The sequence below is a fragment of the Lutra lutra genome, chromosome 7 (genome assembly GCF_902655055.1).
Source record: "Lutra lutra chromosome 7, mLutLut1.2, whole genome shotgun sequence".
In the NCBI taxonomy this organism is placed as follows: Eukaryota; Metazoa; Chordata; class Mammalia; order Carnivora; family Mustelidae; genus Lutra; species Lutra lutra.
The window spans coordinates 68,993,571-69,015,779 of NC_062284.1; the positions used below are offsets into that span (position 1 = coordinate 68,993,571).

General features: G+C 41.6%; 1 protein-coding gene across 1 annotated transcript in view; it reads left to right on the plus strand.

Annotated features, from left to right (window-relative positions):
- The first annotated feature begins 7,117 nt into the window (after nt 1-7,117).
- SLC27A2 (solute carrier family 27 member 2) overlaps nt 7,118-22,209 on the plus strand; it is a 45,003-nt gene continuing 29,911 nt past the window's right edge. The window contains exons 1-3 of the mRNA XM_047738731.1: nt 7,118-7,763; nt 17,144-17,353; nt 21,758-21,916. Coding sequence (XP_047594687.1) covers nt 7,286-7,763; nt 17,144-17,353; nt 21,758-21,916 — 847 coding nt within the window. The 5' untranslated portion in view covers nt 7,118-7,285. The remainder of the gene's footprint in view (nt 7,764-17,143; nt 17,354-21,757; nt 21,917-22,209) is intronic.

Genomic DNA, 22,209 nt, shown 5'->3' on the forward strand with positions numbered 1-22,209 from the left:
AAAATAACAATCTGACATGCAGTTTTTAAAGCTTCCCTGGAGGGGTGCCTGGGTGGCTCAGTGGGTTGGGCCTCTGCCTTCAGCTCAGGTCATGGTCTCGGGGTCCTAGGGTTGAGCCCCACATCAGGCTCTCTGCTTGGCAGAGAGCCTGCTTCCCTCTCTCTCTCTCTCTGCCTGCCTTTCTGCTTACTTGTGATCTCTATCAAATAAATGAGTAAAACCTTTAAATAAATAAATAAATAAATAAACTTCCCTGGTAATTCTACTGTCCAACTATAGATCAATACTATATAAATGATAAGCAAAACTAAATCAGAAGTCAAATCTGATAATTTGGTCATGGCATCTTAGAGCACTGTGTTAACAAAACAAAACAAACAAACAAAAAAATTCTGATATAGGCTTAGGCTCAACCAAAGAGAATGCTAAGATTGATTGGCTAGGTCTGTCTTGGTATTCAGAAGGTCCCTGTATATTATCTGGGTCACACTATAAACATGAAACAGGGATGACACAAAAGAGCAAGCTACAGTCTAGAAGATGAAAACGGGATTCTAGCAATACTAGTGGAGTTCTGATTCTATCTTAGATAACTGACTTCCCCAGTCTTGAAGAAATCAGGACCAGACTTATTTTCCTAGTTACTATGACTAACATTATAATGAAACAAAAGTCAGGTGGGGGGGGGGGTGCGTGTATATGCATTAAGCTTTGAAGAACTCTTTGATCATAACAAATTCCACTCATGTGGGTAGGAAAGAACTATAGGGAGGAGCTCTTTAGAGTAACAGCCATTTTTTTTTTAAATGTATGAGTAGATGGGGACTATCAGCAGAAATGAAAATGATAAGAAAGAGTCAAATGGAAGTGCTAGAAATAAAAAACACACTACCAGAAATGTAAAATTATTTAGATAGACTTATTACAGCTGAGGGGAAAAAAAAACTCAATAAAACTTGAAGATAGGTCAAGAAATTATACAAACTGAAACCCAAAGAGAAAAAAGTGAATAAAAAACTGTGCATCCAAAAACTGTTCCACAAAATCAAATGGCCCAATATATGAATAATTGGAGTCATAGGAAAAAAGGAAGAGAGGGAGGGAGGGAGGGAGGGAAAATAGGGCAGAAGAAATATTTGAAGAGATAATGACCAAGAGATTTTCCAAAATTATGAACGACATCAAGCCATAGACCCAGAAGTTTACAGAATCCCAGAGAGGATAAATTAAACACACACACACACACACACACACACACACACACACACACATACCCTTAGTCTAACTGCTGAAAACCAAAATCTTGAAGATATCCAGAAAAAAATAAATAAATAAACTATGTACAAAGAAACAAAGATAAGAATTACAGCAGTCAGAAACGATGCAAGCCAGAAGACAAGAAAGTGGCATCTTGAAAGTACCAGAGAATTAAACTAACATGCAAGCCTTCTTTACCCAGGGAAAATACCATTCAAACTTGAAGGTTAAATAAAGACTTTTTCAGAAAAACTAAAGCTGAAGTAATTCATTGCCAGAATAGCTACAACTCAAGAAATGTTAGAGGAAGCTCTTCAGGCAAAAGGACTGTGACATCAGACAAAAACTTGAATCTACACAAATAATGTTGCCATGTAAGTAAATGCTAAATTATGAATTATAATTTATTAGTTAAAAGAAGTTAGTTTTCCACAACAGCTGTATGTAGTAGTCAGAAGAAGGCATTATAATCTGAAATAAAGACAATGAAGACATTATAATCTGAAATAAAGACAATGAAGACATTATAATCTGAAATAAACAGAAAGATAAGTTAAGCTAATTAATGTATTTTACCAAGTCCGTAGTCCCTTTAGAGGAAAACTGCCAAGTCTCTACGAGTGAGTAAGACTTAAGTACAGGGACCATGTTTTTGTAATGAATCGGGAGACTCCATTGGCCTCTCTATTCCCAGCTCCATGTGTGCCCACAAATCACACAGCTGATTGGACCAGGACTATGGCCCTTACTCAATTACAGGAATTTATAAGCTGGAAAGCAGCCCCTGGATATATAAGAATTCTATATAGTCGTTTTGGGGTAATTGTGGGGGGCTACGAGATCTACTCAAGAATACGAGCTAGAAAACAGGGATATAATTGAACAAAAAGGAAGGTAATGGTGAAAGACCTGCAAGGAGAAGGAAGTAATCACATGTTGTTAGGCAACAGAAGACATGAGTTTAAACAGAATTGATGGGACAGGCAGGAAAAATAATTTATAGAACTGAAGGGAAAATTTGTGGCAGAAACTACAAAACAGGGATAGAGAAAAGCTGAATCATAATGACAGCAAATGATCCATGAGTTTTAAGTTCTGGGGTCAATAAAGTGACCCCAGACTGTGTGGGAAACCAGACTCCCAGATCACAATTTTACATCCCATGAAGCCTCTTACATGAAGATTCTTATTGTTCCAGTAAACTCAGTAATACTTACTTCAGATCTTCATACTTTTTTCTCTTTTGTCAACTGCTGGACTTTTTGACCCACTGTGCCACCCAGTCCTGAGGTACGAATCCTAATTTATGTGAAACACAATGTGACTTAGTATATTAGTTTCCTAGGACTACTGTGAAAAATTACCACAAACTCATTGGCTAAAACCACAGAAATTTTTCCTCTCACAGTTCTGGAGGACAGAAATTCAGAACCAAGGTATTGGCAGGGCTGGTTCCTTCTGAAGGCTCTGGGAGAGATTCCATTCCAGCCCTCTCTATCATCCAGTGGCTGCCCACAATCTTGGGTATTCCTTGGATTAGAGAGGCATCACTCCAATCTCTGCCTCCATTTTCACATCCCCCTCTCTTCTGTGTATCTTCCCAGCTTCCTTTCTCTTCTAAAGACAATTATCATTGGATTAAGGCCCATGCTAGTACAGGACTTTCTCATCTCAGGATCCTTAAGTTAATTATTTTCTCAATAAGGTCACATTCACAAGTTCTGCAGCTCTACTGAGTAAATATTTGGGGGGGGGGAGTAGATGGATGAGGAGGCATCATTCACCCATGACACCTAACTATGAATTGAAAAAGAGGTTTTAGTCTCTGCTCCACAATTAACTTACTTGCTGTGTGTGACCTTTGGCATATTGGTTAACTTCCCTGAATCTTAATTCACTCATCTGAAAAATGAGAATACCTGCCCAGCCTTTTTTCCTATGAAGTAATGTGTATCTAGTACACTTAAAATAAATGCTAAATGAATAAATTAATAAATGAGTGATTGAATAAATGAATTCACCCAGAGGTGTTTGTTTTGCCATTATGAAACGAATTTCTGGCACTCAGGAGAGAGGTTAGGGCTGCATACTCAGACTCGGAAGTCTGCAGCATCAACAGGAACAAGGGAGACCACCTAGAGAGAAAAACAGAAAAAAGGTGAAGAAACAACCCTATAAACCTTACCAGTTAAGAATCAGACAAAAAGATACACCTGAAACTAATACAATAAGAGGTGTCAACTACACTTCAACTACAAAAAAAAAAAAAAAAAAAAAAAAAAAAAAAACTGGACAAGAAGAAAATAATTCAAAAAAAGGTAAAGTAAGAGCAAAGAAACCAAAAAGTAAAGAATTAACTAACCCACCCAGGGATGTAGAAGAGTGACCGGGAAGGAGCCTTGTGGCTTGTAATGGGATGCTGAAAGGAGAGAGGGCTGTTTAATAAGCAGGAAAAAAATCTTGTGAAACACACATACCATCACTAGAAGCACCAATCATTTCACTAGGACTTTTCCCTCAATTAAAATTCTACCCTAAATCAAAGGCATTCCAGTCAGAACTACTGAGAACAAATACCTTTTTTTCAACTTGTATTTTTTTTAAGATTTTATTTATTTATTTGACACAGAGAGAGAGATCACAAGCAGGCAGAGCAGCAGGCAGAGAGAGGGGGGAAAGCAGGCTCCCCACCAAGCAGAGAGCCCAATGCGGGGCTCGATCCCAGGACCCTGAGATCATGACCTGAGCTGAAGGCAGAGGCTTAACCCACTGAGCCACCCGGATGCCTCTCAACTTATATTTTGTCTTGATTGTGTAGTAAGCAAGCACAACTGGGATGCCAAAAAAAAAAAAAAAGAAAGAAAGAAAGAGGAGGAGCCCTGCTCCCTCATGTCTAATACCAACAACCTATTGTCCCCAGTCTCTCCCCTCTTTCATTTCTCCAAGAGGGGCCAATCTCAGTGTACGCCATCCCCACTGATCTTTTACCATTTCCCTCTCTGAATAGCGACACACCTGTAAACCTGTCCCCAAAGGCCACCCATGCTGGCTATTCCACAGGCAGTAGGCACCCCTTGTTTCAAGAAATGTGATTGATTCATGGAAGGCAACACAGTTGGAGATAACCCTTCTCATAAGCCATTGAATGAGTCAATTACAAAATTCCTATGCATACTAAGTAAAGTCACAAAATGGCAGGCTTCATAACATACAAAACACATCTTTGCTGACTATAGCCCCTGTGCATTCACTACCTCAAAGTCTACAAAATTAACATAAGGTACCAGCGTCAGCATTTTCTGGTAAACTTGAGGTGAGTTAGGTCAGCCAATATGTAATGAACAAGCACTTGAACCCAGGTCCTCTGACTTCAAGACTCATGCTCTTTTCTGTGACTTCATTCTGGAAAGCTGAATTCTATGTGGGAAAGGCAAAACTAACAGACACAAAATCAAAAGCCAAGCTGTGTGGTGGGTTTATAAGTTCAGGACAAGAAAGAGATCCTCAGGAGTTCCAAGATGTATAGGATTAACTCTATCCCAGCTTCAAGGGTGAGTCCTGATTAGCTTAAAGCAATCAACATTACTGTTCCTAGGCCACAAAGACTGCTCCGGGGATGGGGCTCAGAACCCAATCAGAGATTTTTTTTTTTTTCTTTAAATAAGAACTAAGAAAAAGATTCTTATACTTCTGTTGGAAGTAGCCCGAGGGTTGGCAGTCATCTTTGGATGATGAGGGAGAGCCTACATGAGAACAGAGGAGGTGGAGCAAAGAAATGGCGGAAGGGAAATGGGGTCCAGGTCTTAGCACTTAAGCCACCAATGAAGGCTCATTCGGAGCCTGTCCTACCCCTGGACTCTGACTGAAGTTGCTATTTAAATTCCTATTTCTACATAAGCCAGTTTCGTCTGGTCTTCTTTCGCTTGCAACTGAAAAACTGTTGATGCACAAGGCTAGAGTGATCCTCACAATAAGAGGGAAGAAAGGGGCTTTTGCAGTAATCCAGCACTCCGAGAAGTGCTATTCAAAGACATGGCAAGAGAGATCTAGGAGGCTACTGAAGCGACTAGTCAAGGGCGCGAAGGTGGCATTGGGACTTTAAGGAAGGGCTGGCTCTGAGCTTCAACATGAAAGAAAAGGTGCCCACGAGAATGGTTTCTGTCCTGACCCCGTCTTTGATTAACACTATAAGCCACTCCTCAGGGATAACCAAGACCCCCAACCCATCCCCAGAGAAATGATGCAACCGGTCACTCAAGAGTAGCGGGATCTGCCATGAAAGATTCAGAAAAAGACAAGGAAGGAAAGGTTGCTTGAGAAGGTCCCAGGAGTAAAAACAGGGCACAAAAAAAAAAAAAAAAAAAGCGGGGGAGGAGGAGAGATTGTAGAAAAAAGAAAAGAAGATTGCTGAAAAGAACATGGATAGAAACCTAGAGAACAAGAGGGCAACATAAGGTGTTGCTAAGGGAGGGCCCCAGGGCCAAACAGATACCAGTCTCAAAACCCATGCATCGCTTACTAGTTCTCTTAATTTACCCAAGTGTCCCATTCCTGTCTGTAAATGAGCACGAAAGTTCCCCCTTTAGATGACTGTGATGCTCCAAAAAAATATATATTACAGGAAAGCCCCTAGCAGAGTGTCTGGCAGGAGTAGGTGTTCATTACTTGTGGCTATCCCCTAAGAATAAGAGGATGAATGCAGCAGGACAGGAGAGGAAGAAAGAACACTACTTTACTTAGAGCCGGACCCTCTTCAGTAGCAAACAGCAAGTATTCCCTTTATAGAAGCAGCACTAAGGGAAATTAAAAGAGACAATCACACTTTTAAAAAAAAAAAAAAAAGGCTTTTGGGGCGCCTGAGTGGCTCAGTGGGTTAAGCCTCTGCTTTCGGCTCAGGTCATGATCTCAGGGTCCTAGGATCGAGCCCCGCATCGGGCTTTCTGCTCAGCAGGGAGCCTGCTTCCGCCTCTCTCTCTCTCTGCCTGCCTCTCTGCCTACTTCTGATCTCTCTCTGTCAAATAAATAAAAAATAAATCTTTAAAAAAAAAAAAAGGCTTTTGAGAAATGCGAATGTTTACTTAATGTCCTCTGTGTTGCAATGTTCTCTGATAGAACCCCTTAGTAAATGTTGAATCGGGCTAACATTAGTTGAAAATCTTCAGCATACAAGAGAGAAAAATCACTTAGAGCAAAATATTAAAAGTCAAACAAGCAAACAAAGAGATTAAAGTGTAATATCGCCAGAGCTTGATTTCAGCCGGCAGAGCGTGGCCCAGCCTCACGCCCAATCTGGACTGGCTGGGCCGGTCCTCAACGCACAGCCGAGAACCGATAATGCTTCTTTTCAACCTTGAAATCCTCACCACGGGAGACCACCCAGCAACTGGGCTGGGGGAAGGGCGGGGTGGGGGCGGCAAATCTGAAAAACCAAGAGAAATGAGGTGGAAAGCCTCTGGGACCAGGAACGGACGGGTGGGGATCCCATGTGGCGGTAGCACCTGGTACGCGTTACTAATTAATAACGAGACTCACATTTATAAGGCGCTTTACCGATACTAAGTCACTTCTACATGGCACTCCGCGGGTGGTAGCAATAAGTAACAACCTACGCCTACATTATCTCCTCTAATCTTCCCAACGTCTGCGAAGTGCGTCTTGTCATCACCATTTGACAAGGAAACTGTGGCTCCTCGTCACAAGACAGAGACCCGACGTCGCGCCGAGCGACAGCCGAGACCCCCGCGAGCGGCCAAGCCGCCTCCCTTCCCGGGGAGGACCTCTAGGCGGGCGGGGCGCCCAGGTGGTTGCACACCCAAAAGGGGGCGGGGTCAGCCGGCCTCTCCCTCCGGGCATACCCGCAGTCCACAGACCGCTCCACCTGCACCCCAGGCGCCTCGCTGTCGCCCCAGCCTCGCCGCGCGCCCCCGCGCAGCCAGCACGCCATCCGCCCGAAGTCCTCCCCGCCGCCGAGCTGCACGCCCGAAGCGCACCCACTGTCCTCGCGGGGACAGGGGGCCCCGCCACCGTCATGCTGCCCGCCATCTACACGGCACTGGCGGGGCTGCTGCTCCTGCCGCTGCTGGTGAACCTCTGCTGCCCCTACTTGTTCCAGGACATGCGTTTCTTCCTGCGGCTGGCCGTCGTGGCCCAGCGCGTGCGCAGCTACAGTCATAGGCGGCCGGTGCGCACGCTCCTGCACGTCTTTCTGGAGAAAGTGCGCCGGAACCCGCACAAGCCCTTCCTGCTTTACCGAGACGAGACGCTCACCTACGCGCAGGTGGACCGGCGCAGCAACCAAGTGGCGCGGGCGCTGCGGGAGCACCTCGGCCTGCGCCAGGGAGACTGCGTGGCTGTCTTCCTGGGCAACGAACCAGCCTACGTGTGGCTGTGGCTGGGGCTGGTCAAACTGGGCTGTGCCATGGCGTGCCTCAACTACAACATCCGCGCGAAGTCCCTGTTGCACTGCTTCCAGTGCTGCAGCGCGAAGGTGCTACTGGCCTCGCCAGGTGAGCCCCGGGAGCGCCGGCCCTGGCAATGGGCTCCTTCGCGCCGTGACAAACGCCACTGCATGGTGTAGAGTAGAGCTTTGGAAAGGGAAGTTCAGATACCACCTGGAAGTGTAGAGGAAGGGAATGGAAACCCTTCCTCATGCTAATGATCTTTAGAACAACCTGTTGTGGAAGCCCTGCCAGGCACTGTATTAAGCACTAAGTGTTGCCTTTAATCCTATCAACAGATAGGGTTTACTAGACCGACTTTGTGGATGAAACCAGAGACGTAACGCCTTACGCCCCAGGGGTCACAGAGCTGGGGGGAAAGGGGTTAACCACAGAGTCCAAGCTCTTAACCAATATTGACAATCTTTGCATTAAAATGCAGAGTCTTGAATGTGAATTCCAGAGGATCCAGAATGTTCTCATCTCTGCTGTTTGATTGGCTATGTGATCAGGAGGAAGTCACTTTCCCTCCCTGTCCTTTGGTTTCCTCCTCTAACGCAGGGTCTTCATAGCCGCTTCCAGCTCTCAAATGCAGTTAGCCTTTCTAGATTCTCACTGCAGAGAGAGAAGACCTGCTTCCCAAGAAGATTTTAGGGATCTGCTGCAGTGCCCTTATCAGCCCCCATTACATCTGTAGCCAAAGTGACTTCTGGTTCACGAGTTACCTCTTGCTACGCTTCAGCAAGACCTGAAATGGTAACTTCATGCTCCAGGAGTGACTGGGCCAGGAAGAAACAAAGAATCTGTTACCCACAGGACTGTTGGCTTTTCCTAGAGAGGAAATAAGGACTAGGAGTTGCTTTTCACTCTGTCAATAAGATCAGTAAGGGGAGGCCCAACCAGATAGGAGCTGAAAGACCTGAAGAAATAGGGAGCTAGGAAGCCTCACCTTTCTGAAATACCTTTCTGTGCCAATGCCTATGCTGAGCGCTTTTATTACCCCGAGAGATAACATGTCATTACCCTCTGTCAGACAGTTGAGAAAACTGAAGCTTAAAATTCCAGCCCAGGTCCATCCAACTTTAAAGCCTATGAATTGCCCCACATTGTGCTGCCTTCTTCTACATAGATGTTGGGCTGGAGCTGGAATGGATTAAGCATCCTCTGCAAGTCCCCCTGCATTTCACAACTAAGGAAACTGAGGCAAGCTAAGCATCTGGCGTAGGGTCACAGAAGGATGTCTGCTCCCTTGTGGGAAACCAAAAAACTTACCCACCTGTTTCATGTGGTATAAAATAATCCAAAAAATGAAGGCTTTGTATAAATGTTTAAAAACGGGGTCAACTTAACAACAGCCAAGTTACGTATAGGGGATGGTCCCTTCAAGAAAATTCCCAGCAATTTCTAGTTGCCTGAGCAAAGAGTAATTGGAAGACTCTTAAACCTATTACTTTGCCTTTTGGTTCCAAAGAAAGTTACTATCACAGTGATCTTTTTACCACTGGGCAGGAGACACTTAAATACTGTTTACCTGCTAGTATTTCAGGGTCCCTGTGAGGGACGTCAGGAACTGCAGAGATTGGTTCTATTGAACAAACAGAGGCCCTGAAGGGTGATATCGATTGCCCAGAGTCACATAGTCGGTTAGCAACAGAGAGCTGGGGATGGAACCCACATGTTTTGTCTTGTTTTGTTTTATTCACTTCCAAGGCACTTACTCTACTACACCACCTGAACATCAGTACATAAAAGTGAGACTTTCATGGGTCAGTACATAAAAGTGAGACTTATATTGGAAATTTTGGCATGACTACCATTCAACAGGGTTTGATTCTGTGCTTTGAACTTCAGCCTTAGGGCTTGTGGAGTAAGTAGTAAGAGCTCTTGAATTCCCACTAGCTGTCAGATTATGGAGTCTAGCTAGGCAAAAGACCCGCACCATGGCATTTATCATGAAGATTGATCCTGTTGTCATGAATTTTGGTGAATTTTGATAAAGCTTAACAGGGCTCAACCCTGTCAGGAATATCAGTACCCAATTATAGCTTTGGAATTTACTCTACAGGAGCACCCATCACTCAGAAAATATGATGTTCTCTCTGTAGTACATTTCATGTCCTTCTCCATAGAAGGGTATGATGGAAGTAATTGCATGGAAACATTGCCTTCAGCTATATCCCGTATTGATTTTGTCATTGATAGAAAACAGTTTTTTGGGCTGATAGTTTTTCAAGCAACTTCCCAAACAGAATATGGGTGAGATAGGAAAACATGCTGGAGGACCCCCAAAATAGTACATTTTCTCTGTTGCCATTTATGCTAACATTCAGATCATCAGTAAATTAGTTCTTCTACTGGAAGGCCATCCTAGGTCTCCTTCATCAGCTCACTGGCCAGGCCTACACTGCATGGCTCAGCATAACTGTGAAAGGCTCCCTTAAGTAGTACTCTTTCACAGGCTCTAATAACTCTGAAAGATATTACCTATTATAAGACTGAGATCCAGAGATCTGTAAAATATTCCAGGTTACTTTTGACCTGGTTTTGCAAGGTTGCAAAAAATAAAATTGGACCTCCTTTGAACAATGGGATGAAGGAAAATGCCTTCAATAACTTTCAAAAGCATTTGCGTCATTATAATGGTGGAGCATTTTGTTTTAAAACTAGTGTCAGGACCAAGGAGAAGTCTTATCAGACAAACTTGAGGTCAGGTTGAGAAAAGCAGATGGACCAACAACTTAATTTGATAGCAAGAAACATTACGAGTCCTTGTACAATTACCTTGTACAAGGTACAAGCTGATTGCCATGATAGGATAGGGAGAAAAGAAGAGTTCGTTCGTTCAAGGATCTTATAGTCCAGTAAAAGAACTAAGCCACATACACAAATGACTATGACATCCAGGAGGATGTAAAAAGTATGTTAAGTCTGCTGAGAGAGATACAAAGTGCTGGGGTCGGGGTGGGGGCTGGTGAACAGAGGGTGAAAGCTTCTGGGGACATTAACAACTGAGCTTGGCAAGTGCAGTTGGGGACAGGGCATCCAGGCAAGAGAAGCCCAGAAGCAGTTTTCATCAGGTTCATAACACAGATGCTTCATTAGAGTTTTACTGTGTGAGGACAACAGCAGGCTGGACTTAAATAATGGTAATTTTTTAAAAAAGCTGTTTACAGAAGGGACTCCACTGTAGAGAAAATAAGGATGCAGAGAATTCAAAGAATGGCCAACAGCAGTGGTCTCACTTCCATGGAGGGAGATGATTTTCCAATGCCAACTTTAGCCAAGGGTGAAGGCAGATACTCATCTCCACTCCTCTCTCTGGGCTGCTCGAGGAATAACTTAGATGTCTTGCCTCAGTGTACTTTGTCTCAAAGGCTTAGAATTCCCTCCTGTATCTTTGAAGAAGGCCCTAGTAATAATACCTAGCACGTAGTAGTCACTCAACAAATGTTTGTCAGATTAATGAGTTCCATTATCCTGATTGGCTGTGACAGGCTTTCTTCTCTGAAGTGTGAGAACTGTTGGGTCAGGCATGAGGACATGAAAAAATATTGTAAAAAAGTTAAATATATCCCGATTTGAGAAAATCCATTTAGATCCAGTTCCCTCCAAGCCAAGCCTCACCCTACCAGACTTGTTTACCTTGAAGTTTACCTCTGGCAATGGACTGTAGGAGAGAGATGCTCTCATGGGGTCTCATTGCCAGAGAGGAATCTGGTCATGAGCATAGGATGGGCTGGGACTGTAGTCATGAGGGTCTCTGCATAGGATGGTGGAGGACAAAAGCCTAGGCATCACATGAGTAATGTACTCAGGGTCTGGGATCCCAAGATGCCCAAGGTCTGAACAGAGAGCTAGCTTAAAGAGGCTCTCTAAAATTTTTCTTCTTGCCCTGCTCATAACTAAAGGTTGCAAGGGGGGTAGTCTATCTCCATTCAAAATAAATTACCATGTTGCCAGTGTATTTGCAAACACTAACAGCTCTTTTTCTTTAGAAACAAGAAGGGAGTGAAGATGTGAAAACAAAAGCCACTTTAAATCAGGTGTTATTGTTATTGAAACTGAAGAAGGTTAGGGTTCAGATTATTCTGCACCTTGAATGTAAGTGGCCAGTATCTGAAAAGGACCTTCCCACAAACTCTGGCCAAAAATAAGGAAGCAGATAGCTGGTAGAGAGGTGACAGGGTTGCTTATGGATACCAATTATGTAAGTCCTGATATGATCTGACAGCCTCCTAATCAAAGAATTAATCTTGATTCCAGGGCTATTTAGAAAGCAAGGGTTCCCATAAGTAAGAACTTTAAGAGAAATGAAAATAGTATTAAGAAGTTATATACATGCATAAAAGTAAGATGAGTGTTTATTTCCCTGTTAAAGATTTACCTATTCCAGGTGGGCTTAACCTTCATTAAACATGTTTCTGACTTAGGGTGATGTATTGTGTGGGGAGGGGTAAATGCATGCCTCTATCTGCAGGGTGTTTTAACACATACGGTGTTGACATATAGACCAGACTGTAGGTCATTAAATGCTGTAATTTCCAAACTGCCGATGTTAAAAATGCAAAATCACAGTTAGAAATGGCATTAGAAAACCTGCTTTCAGACTGTCTCCAAAGATTGTTAAGAACCAGTTTGTGCTTCAGTTGCCTTTTTGAGTGAAGAAAAGATAAGACTTCAATCCTGACTTGTGCACCTACCAACCATTTCACAATCATCCTGAGATTTTGATCAAAACACATTTCCTTTCACGGCCTCCTTTTCAGATCCTACTTTGTTGAGATAAGCATTTGGAGTGTTTTCTAACTCAGTCAGATACTCATTCAATGAGACAATCGAGTAGCAGAACTAGCTGCTAGATTGAATGTCTTTCCCATCAGAAACCTGCAGCGTTAGCCAGTAGCACCTTGCCACCTTGGTGACGAAGACTGATTCAGCTCACCAACCTGTATGTCTTCCTGCTCTCTAGGAATGGGCCATGTGTTCATAAATTCCTCTTCTTCTCTTATTTAAGAAAGAAAGGAAAGGAAGGGAGGGAGGGAGGGAGAAAGGATGGATGGAAAGAAGGGAGGGAGGGAAACTTCATATGCTACCTTGATTTCTTTTTTCTTTTTTTAACAAGGCAGATTTTAAGGGAGAGGAAATGTTATCCCTCAATATTCCCTCACTCAAGTATGCACTGCTTTCTCTGAGGTTCTATTTCAATCCACAACTTAAACCTAGACTAATGAGAAACCAACAGATCTACTCTATACCATTCAGACCCCTTTCTGTGAATACTGTTTTTCACACCCAAGCTTCAACAAAGCTCAAGGTTATGCTTTTCAAAGAAGATTAACAAGAGATTGTCAATATTGCCCTTCAAAGGTAGATCCACATGCTTTATTTAACAAGAACTAAGCAGAAGGACAAATAGACAATATCTTCTAAAAAGTAAGGCACTCTCTCAAAACTTGAACCTGAATGGCTAGTATGAGGATGCAGCAGGAATCCCATAAACCCAATATATTTCTGTTTATTTTGTATGTATCCTTCCATACATAGGCTTACTGAGTTTCTGTCTTCGTTTGTAGAAACAGGATGACTGTATCAGTATCACAGGGTTCTCATGAAAATTATATGATGTGATATATGTAAAACTACTATACAAACTGTTCTATACAAATGGAAACATTAAGGCTTTGTTATCAGTAAGGATGCAGGGTGTAGTGGGTGTTGTTATGGACTACCCAAATGCGCTCTTCAGTACTGAGATGTTCATTCCTCCGCTGCTGGGAACATGGGCAGTGGAATCTCTTAGCCAGGACCCTCTCCAGGACTTGCCCTTGCTTCAAGAGAGCCACTGTGCCAGAGTACCAATAGGATCAGAGAATCAATTGAACGAGGTCTCTGTGTGGCTGCATCGCTGTTCAACCTTGCCCTTTATCTAGTCTGCTTCCCTTGCAACCTGACAGGTGTCATTGCCAAGTGGACTCCTGCATGTAAATCTCAGAACAGAGAGTTCTCAGGAACTCAGCCTGGGTGGAGTAGAGCTTTTGTGTCCTGGTTGATTGCCACTTTTAAGTAAGCAGACTTTACAGTAATAACACACACACTGGATAAAATTTGTGAAGGAGAAAACATATAGGTCCAGTTGTATTTATAAAGGGCTTAAGGAAAGATACTAAATATCAAATAGCTGGTTAATAGAAATCCAGAATGTCCTTTCAAATTTCAGTTTTTATATCAGCATCTCTAGTTTAAAGGAAGAAAGGCTGCTGCCATCGGGTATGTTAGGTGTGTCCTAATATGGTTGGTGACACTGGAATCTCAAATCAATGCCCAAATGCAAATTCTACACCAACAGTGCGGAGGACATGTAGGGAAATTGTTGGGCAGGGTCAATGGCCTTCCCTTCAGATGAGATGACTTCTATGAAAGGTATCACAAACTAAAGGCCTGCAGAGGGCTGGGTAGCAACACGAATGCAGTAAAAGATGCATGATGCCAAATTGCTTGAACTGTAATCTAGCATGACACCATCTTAATTACATTTCCTTTTACCTTTTTAAAAAATGGGATGTAAATTTCAGGCTGAAAAATGTATCATGGTCTTACCTGCAATCCATTTGCCCTGACTTACACCAGGGACTTGGTCCCTACCTACATTCTAGACTCTTCTCCCAACCTTCTTTTCCCCAGTCAACTTTAGCCACTTTCAGCTACATTGACACCATGTTGTTTGCCTCTGGACCTTTGGATAAGCTGTTCACTCTGCTAGAAACAGGCTCAGTCAATCTCAGTTGGTCTTCAACTTGCCAACTCCTGTTCATCTTTCCGGTCTCCACATAGATGATACTGCCTCTGGGTTGTCTTTGTGCCCCTCCCAAAACGCCATATTCCCTGTTGTGACACCTAGGACACCTTACTTAAATGGATGATTTCTTCGCTTCCTCCCCCATTAGGCTCTGTAGAAACAGGGACAGTATTTTTCCTTCACCGTTATATCCAGTGCTTAGAACCATGCCTGGCACATAGGAAGCCCTCTTCAAACAGATGATGGATAAATGTTGGGAAAGAGGGAGGCAAAGGGGAAAGACTAATCAAGGTAAATTACAACACAGTGTTTGAGTACATAGCTTCAGGGGAGGGAGAGGGAGAGGAGATTTCGTAATTCTTGATCCTTAATCTCAACATTTTCACCAATAGAGGAAAAAAAGAACAAGCAAGTCACACAGTGTACTAATATTAATGCAGGCCCCTGTGGGAGCACCCCTCTCTGCAGGGGAAGGGAAGGCAACAGAGAGAAGTGTTGCCAAGGCTAAGTCTTATATGCTCAAGTTTTCCAGGTGACCGGGATAGAGGATGGCACTCAGAGTAGGTGAAACTATCTGGACAAAGGTCATGAGATGTGGGAGTATGGGTACATTCAGTTCACATAGATCAATGTGGTTAGAGGAAAGGGGGTAAGAGATGGTACTAGGAGATGACATCAGTAAAGTCCCCAGGGGTTAAACTGTGAATGAGCTCAGGACTTCACATGCTGCATAAGGAGAGTAGACTCTACCATAAGGGATTAGCAACCATTGAAAGATTTTAAGCAGGGCAGTAATAAGAAACCATAGTGTAACTGCTAAGTTGGAAGCAGGGAAAGAGTAGAGGCAGAGAGATTGTTCTGGAAGCCTATCGGGAAGATCGATAAAGAGGACCTGAACCAAGGCAGTGGCAAGGGATGGGGTGTTACCATTCCAGTTTTTATAAGAGGAGTATTTTTTGGTTAATATTTTGAAGTGCTGAAGGACTAGAAAGCAATCTGATCTAGTGGAGGTGGAAAATAGTTGAAGCCAATAGAATCTTAAAGGATGGTAGCCAACAGACACACAAGGAGAAAACTCCTCACGAAAGGAAACATGATTATATAATGTGTTACTCTGCTCTGCAGTGAATAATATTTACATAGTCATAATCTTGTTGACCCTGATTATTGGTGCCCACTTCTAGAGCCAACCCATAAACAAAGCTGGGAAGATGGAATTATAGTCTCAGAAAAGATGTAAATTCTATGAACCTAGACAGCATAAAGTGGGGATAGTGACTATTGATGGACGGGGGAGAACATGAGTGGGGATCAAAATTGATAGGTCAAGAGGTAACAGGAAAAGCACATTATTTGGTGATACAGAGGCAATTGTTAGAAGAAACAGATTTTTAAAACTTGAAAGTGATCACCTCTAGGTAGCAGGTTTAGTTTTGAAGAGGCAAGGGGAATGGAACTGTTGGTTTTCATAATAAACTCTTTTCGTACTATTTGATTTCTTTTTACCAGGTGCATGAGTCTTCTGGTTAAAATGTTTTAAAATATTTTTTTAAATGTATGTGGCCTGATGGTATTTCTTGTTTTGATGGAGCCATCATACATAAACAAATGAAAAACAAAGCATATAAGATGAATTAGGGATGGCCTCCCCAAGGTAATTCCCTGGGGTATTGGGTCAGCTTCCTATTAAGAATAAGTATATTCAGTTCAGTTATCACAAGGTCGAGACAAATAAGCTGAAAGGCCATCTTATCTTGTGATTGAAGGGCACAGAAATCAAGCAGCAAACATGAAATGTAGTTTATATATTAAATCGGTACCTTTTAAATTTTTTGACATTGGCCTACAGTAGAAAAATGTATTTGTGACAGTATACACACACTCATACAACTGACTGAAAGCTGTTTTTAAAAAAGTAATATTTACCTCTTCCTATGTGTGATATACTCTGAAAACATATTTCATTCTACTGGAATTTTTAAAATTTTGGTCACTTCAAATGATTTTAAAAATCCACCACTGAATTGTGACCCACAATTTGAAAAACACGCTAATTGGCCCTGTTTTTTTCTCAGAGCAGAAAATATGCTTATGAAATTTGGAGCTTCTTTCTCAGATGAGTTGAACTTTCCTAGGAAAACTATTTGCTCCTGATGTGTTAAGAAATATATCTGTATGTGTATATATAAAGCTGGCTTCTGTCATCATTATTAGTTAGCATGGCTGCCTTGCTTTTGTTTCTTGTCTCCTACCTTAAAATTTTCTTTTTTTCTTTTTCATCATTGGGACACATATGTTGGGAATAACCAAATTCATTTCTGGAGTATTTGGAGACAGATACCAGACATGCATATAAGTTACGCACTTATATATCTTGGTTTTTATCCATGTGTCAGTTTGTTTGAAATCTTCAACCAACCATCTGATGCTAGGAACCCATTAAAACCCAGTCTTCCCCCAAAACTTGGAATCTTGTGAAATTTCCAAATCTAGCAAATTCCATGTTTAAAACTGTATAACTATAAGTACCCCATGTCATGTCTACACATTTCAGCAAAAATTATCCTGGAAACAAAATCAATATGAAGCCTGTTGCACTAAGAGAACTTTAGTGGACTAATATAATTCATTTGGATTTTCTTTCCACATTAAGAACTACAAGATGCTGTTGAAGAGGTGCTGCCAAGCCTGAAAAAGGATAATGTGTCCATCTATTATGTGAGCAGAACTTCTAACACGGATGGGGTCGACTCTTTACTAGACAAAGTAGATGAAATGTCAACAGAAGCTATTCCAGAGTCTTGGCGGTCCGAAGTCACTTTTTCCACTCCTGCCTTATACATTTATACTTCTGGAACCACAGGTAAAAATAAAAGATTCCCAAAGAAACGGACTTAGCCTGAAGGAGTTAAATGTTGGGTTAGGTTTTCAAATGTTCTTTCCCTTGGCAAAACTTATCGGATATCTAATACTTTAGAGGATTTAGCTCTTTGCCTGTGGGAACTGGTCTTATTTCATAGCATGTGATCTTATTTGGGTGTCTCCAAGTTACCCGTATTTCCCCCTCGCTGGTATGTAGAACAGAGAAAGAAGTTAGCCAAGAAGTACAAAAATAGTTATGATAATGGATGAAATTTGGCACTGAATAGGTTTTGGGAATTTTTTAAATGATGGTTGGATTTCAATTATCTTATATCACAAGTCTATACATAATGTATAGCCAGTTATAAATGGACCAAAGTTATAAATGCACCAAAGAAGATGAGAGGACAATAACAGAGTTTTATTTACATAAATGCTTTGACCATTATCTTCCCATGCAACACTGACTGGGAGCTGTTTGGTGATGTGGTTGTAGAATGGCTCTAGCCCAGGGCCTGAAGTACTGTATTTCACCAAATCTAAGATACCTTCAACTATAAGCTGCAGCATAATTTTATGAGCCACAAATTTAAAAACACTGCCAATTAACAGTGTTATTGGAGGGGTGCCTGCGTGGCTCAGTGGGTTAAAGCCTCTGCCTTCCGCTCAGGTCATGATCTCAGGGTCCTGGGATCAAGTCCTGCATCGGGCTCTCTGCTCAGCAGGGAGCCTGCCTCCTCTGCCTGCCTCTCTGCCTACTTGTGATCTGTCTGTCAAATAAATTTTTTTAAAACTCTTTAAAAAAAAAAAAAAGAAAAAATTTCAAAAAAAAAAAAAACAATGTTATTGGAATAACTATATGGAACAGGCAATATCAAAGATAGAATATACTAGGCATTCTCCTATAAGCTTTAGAGTCTTGTGTTTATACAATTCTCCCACCATCCTTAAGATGGGTACCGTTCTTATTCCCATTTTACAGATGCAGAAACTCATGCTTAGAGAGATTTAAGAACTTCTCAAGGTAATTTGTCAGGATTCACCTTGGTTGGATGATACTACAGCTCACCCATCTGACCTCTCTGCCACAATACCTCCCAGTTTTTTCGATTTAACATATAATGTGGTGTTTGACTACTGTAGGCCAGGGAAAACATTATCAAAATGTAATCATATGAGGCCATATGGGTATATTTAAAAGGAGGACAAGAAGCCAGCGCCAGCATGCTGATGATTATTATTAATATCGGGAAACTGAATATGTGAATCATTTCTCCTTTTGATTAAAATTTTAATTTAATTTAAGCAGGTAACGCATGCATGCATTTCCTTGTAAAACAATCAAACATTATAGATAAGGCTAAAGTTTCCTTTGAGCCTTTTATCTCAACACCAGCCTATAAACACTCCCTTCTTTTACCTCAACAGACCCTCAGCACCCATCTGTTCTCCCAGTTCCTAGACCTGAGTTTAACCTCAAGATGGACTCCGTTTTGTACACTTACTTTCATTAAGTATTTTCTTTAAGTAAATGAAGGGAGACTGGGCATGACATATTAAATCCAGTGCCCAAAGCTTGTCTATCCCCTTTCTGTCAGAAGTTATATATTGCCATGCCATCAGAATGGTGGGATGACATAGTTAACCAAATGCTTCCCCAACATACAGACAGTACCTTAATATATGGGAATTTATCCTCATTTATCCTCATTTCTTTTTTTTTTTTTATTCATTTATTTGACAGAGAGAGATCACAAGCAGGCAGAGAGGCAGGCAGAGAGAGAGGAGGAAGCAGGCTCCCTGCTGAGCAGAGAGCCCGATGCGGGGCTCGATCCCAGGACCCTGAGATCATGACCTGAGCTGAAGGCAGCGGCTTAACCCACTGAGCCACCCAGGCGCCCCTTATCCTCATTTCTTAATAGAATGGTAAAATTAAGTTGTGAACTTTGGGAAATAATTGAGAAAAAAGTCAGCCCTCGGTTAGTTACAGGGAATTCTAGTTAATGCTACACAAGTATAGAACTTCACAATGTCGTTTTTGGCAGTCAAATATAAAACCTACTTTAGGGAGAAAAATACATTGAACTCCCCTTAATTTAATCCCATAATTCTGAATTTATATTTAATAGGAAGGTGATTGGGTTGATGTTTATTTTGCTTTTCTCCTTATCTCTAAGTAAAATATTTGTTAAGTAACTCTTATAAAAATTAATTAAAAGAACTTGACGCACCTGGGTGGCATAGTCAGTTAAACATCTAACTCTTGGTTTCAGCTCAGGTCATGATCTCAGGATCACGAGATCAAGCCCAGTGTTGGGTTGTTCAGCAGGGAATCTGCTTGAGATTCTCCTTCTCCCTCTGCCCCTCCCACTCGTGCTTGCTCTCTCTCTCTTTCTCTCTCCCTCTTTCTCAAATAAATAAGCCTTTAAAAAGAAGTTTAAAAAAAATGAACTCACTTAAGCAATTGGAAAACAAGATGTTTTCCCTGTTCCTCAGTCATAGTACAAAATTATGTAATAGTTACCATATATTCTTTTTTATTCATTAATACAAAATCTTAAATTAGGAAATTTCTGAAAGTACCTCAAAGCAACAAAGGATATATATTTCCTTTTTAAAAATATATTTTAGGGGCTCAGTGGGTTAAGCCTCTGCCTTCAGCTTAGGTCATGATCTCAGTGTCCTGGGATCGAGCCCCACATTGGGCTCTCTGCTCAGCGGGGAGTCTGCTTCCCCCTCTCTCTCTGCCTACTTGTGATCTCTCTCTCTGTCAAATAAATAAATAAAATCTTTTAAAAAATGATTTAAAATATATATATTTTAGGGTTTTTACTATCTGTACAATTATTTTCTGTGGTGAATACAATTGATTATCAATGCTTTCTTCTATTTCTTAATATTAGTGTAGAATGGAACATTAATACTAACATAATGCTATTGGCCCACTGTCAAAGAAAATGAATTTTGAATTGTGTTCACAGTTATGACGGGTTTCTGACCACACTGCTTTACCTTATAATGAGTTGCTATTACTTAGGCCATACCTAGCTAAGCTGCCATCAAGTAAGTATGGAAGGATCTGAGTCTACAATGAACTGCCTTCCTCCTTAAAAAGTCCATTTACCCACTTAAGTCTTAACCTCTAGCCCTGGCCCCTTAATAATGGCTTCAGGACCTCCCCATGACTGCGTCACCTTCCATGAGAAACAATATAAATAAATCCTTTTAATAGAGTTTTGCAAATATGCTATATAAATTATATTTAAGAAAATGCAATATACTAAAACTACACCAAGATACCGTTTTTCACCTTTCAATTTGGGAAACATTCCAACATTTGAGAGCATACCTAGGCAAGGCTATGAGGATCAGGTCCACTCAGATGTTGCTGGTGAGAGAGTGGATTGGGACAGCCCTTATAACTGGCAATATGGCGCTACCTATCAAAATTACAAAGATATGTTATCTTTTGACCCTACAGTCTCACTTCAGCAAATTTATCCTACAAATACAGCATCGCTCATAGTATAAACTAGCATGTGGACCAGGCTGGAATAGCAAAAGAGTTAAATAAATTATAACACACAAATACAAAGACTTGATGCAACCGAGAGAAAGAGAGAATAAATGAATGAATGAATAAGGAAAGTTTCATTGTATAAATATGGACAGTTCTCAACCATCCAATGTTAAGCAGAGAGGGAAAAGTGCAGAAGTTTGTCCATATTTTTAATGGAGGAAAGGGCAAGAACAAAATAAGCAACTCTTCTTATTTGCTTGTATTTATATAAAAACACTCTAGAAGAGGAGCTAAGAAATTCATAAAAGTGGTTATGAAGAAAAGTGATAGGAATGGAAAAGTATTCAATCTCTCTGAATCTCTGCCTTCTCCTCTGTGGATTCGAGAATATAATTTTACTGATCCTGTTAATTATGAGAAATAATTGAAATTTTGAAAATACCTTGCAAGGTGACAGGCATAGAGCAAAAATTCAACAGACATTCATGGCTTTCTCTTCAAATTACTACTGGAGTAACCATCTAACTCGGTTCAGCAAGCAGTGGTCTGTGGGCCAAATACAGCCTCCCCTCCCTGTTGTGGCAAATAAAGCTTTCTCAGAACACAGCCACATTCATTCTTTTATATGGCTGGCTATTATCAGCTACAATAGCAGAGTTGAGTATTTATAACAGAGACTGTATGACCGTGCAAAGCCTAAAACATGGACTCTCTAGTCTCCTACAGAAAAAAAATTTGCTGACTCTTGGTGTAACTGATTATGGCCCCATGAAATTCTCTAAGCACTGGACCATGGATCTTCCTAAGCCAGATCTCTCTCCTGGACCACATGTCTGCGAATGGCCAATCTTGGCTCACCCTGCCTTCTCTTGTATCTTTGCAAAGGTCTCCCGAAAGCTGCGATGATCAATCACCAACGCCTATGGTATGGGACTGGCTTCGTCAGTGCCAGCGGGATTAAGGAAGACGATGTCATTTATACCACCCTGCCCTTGTATCACAGTGCTGCGCTAATGGTTTGTCTCCACGGATGTATCCTGTCTGGTAAGCTTTTTCTCTAAAGGCACTGGAGTCTGGTACACAGTCACACGTGCTCCATGGGGAAAGTAATACAAAGTCAGCTACTTTCCTGTCTGCTAGGAACAGCATTTGATTCTATGTTAGTAACAAGGGTATTTGGCTCCCACATCACCAGTAAGTATCTAGAATAATTTATATTTTCTCATGCCTGCTTATCTGATAATATAGTGCTACAGTTTTCAGGATATCAAGGAGGAAATTTCCTTAAAATGTTCCGGGTGTTCATCCAGATCAAGACACTTGATTCTTAGGTCCCA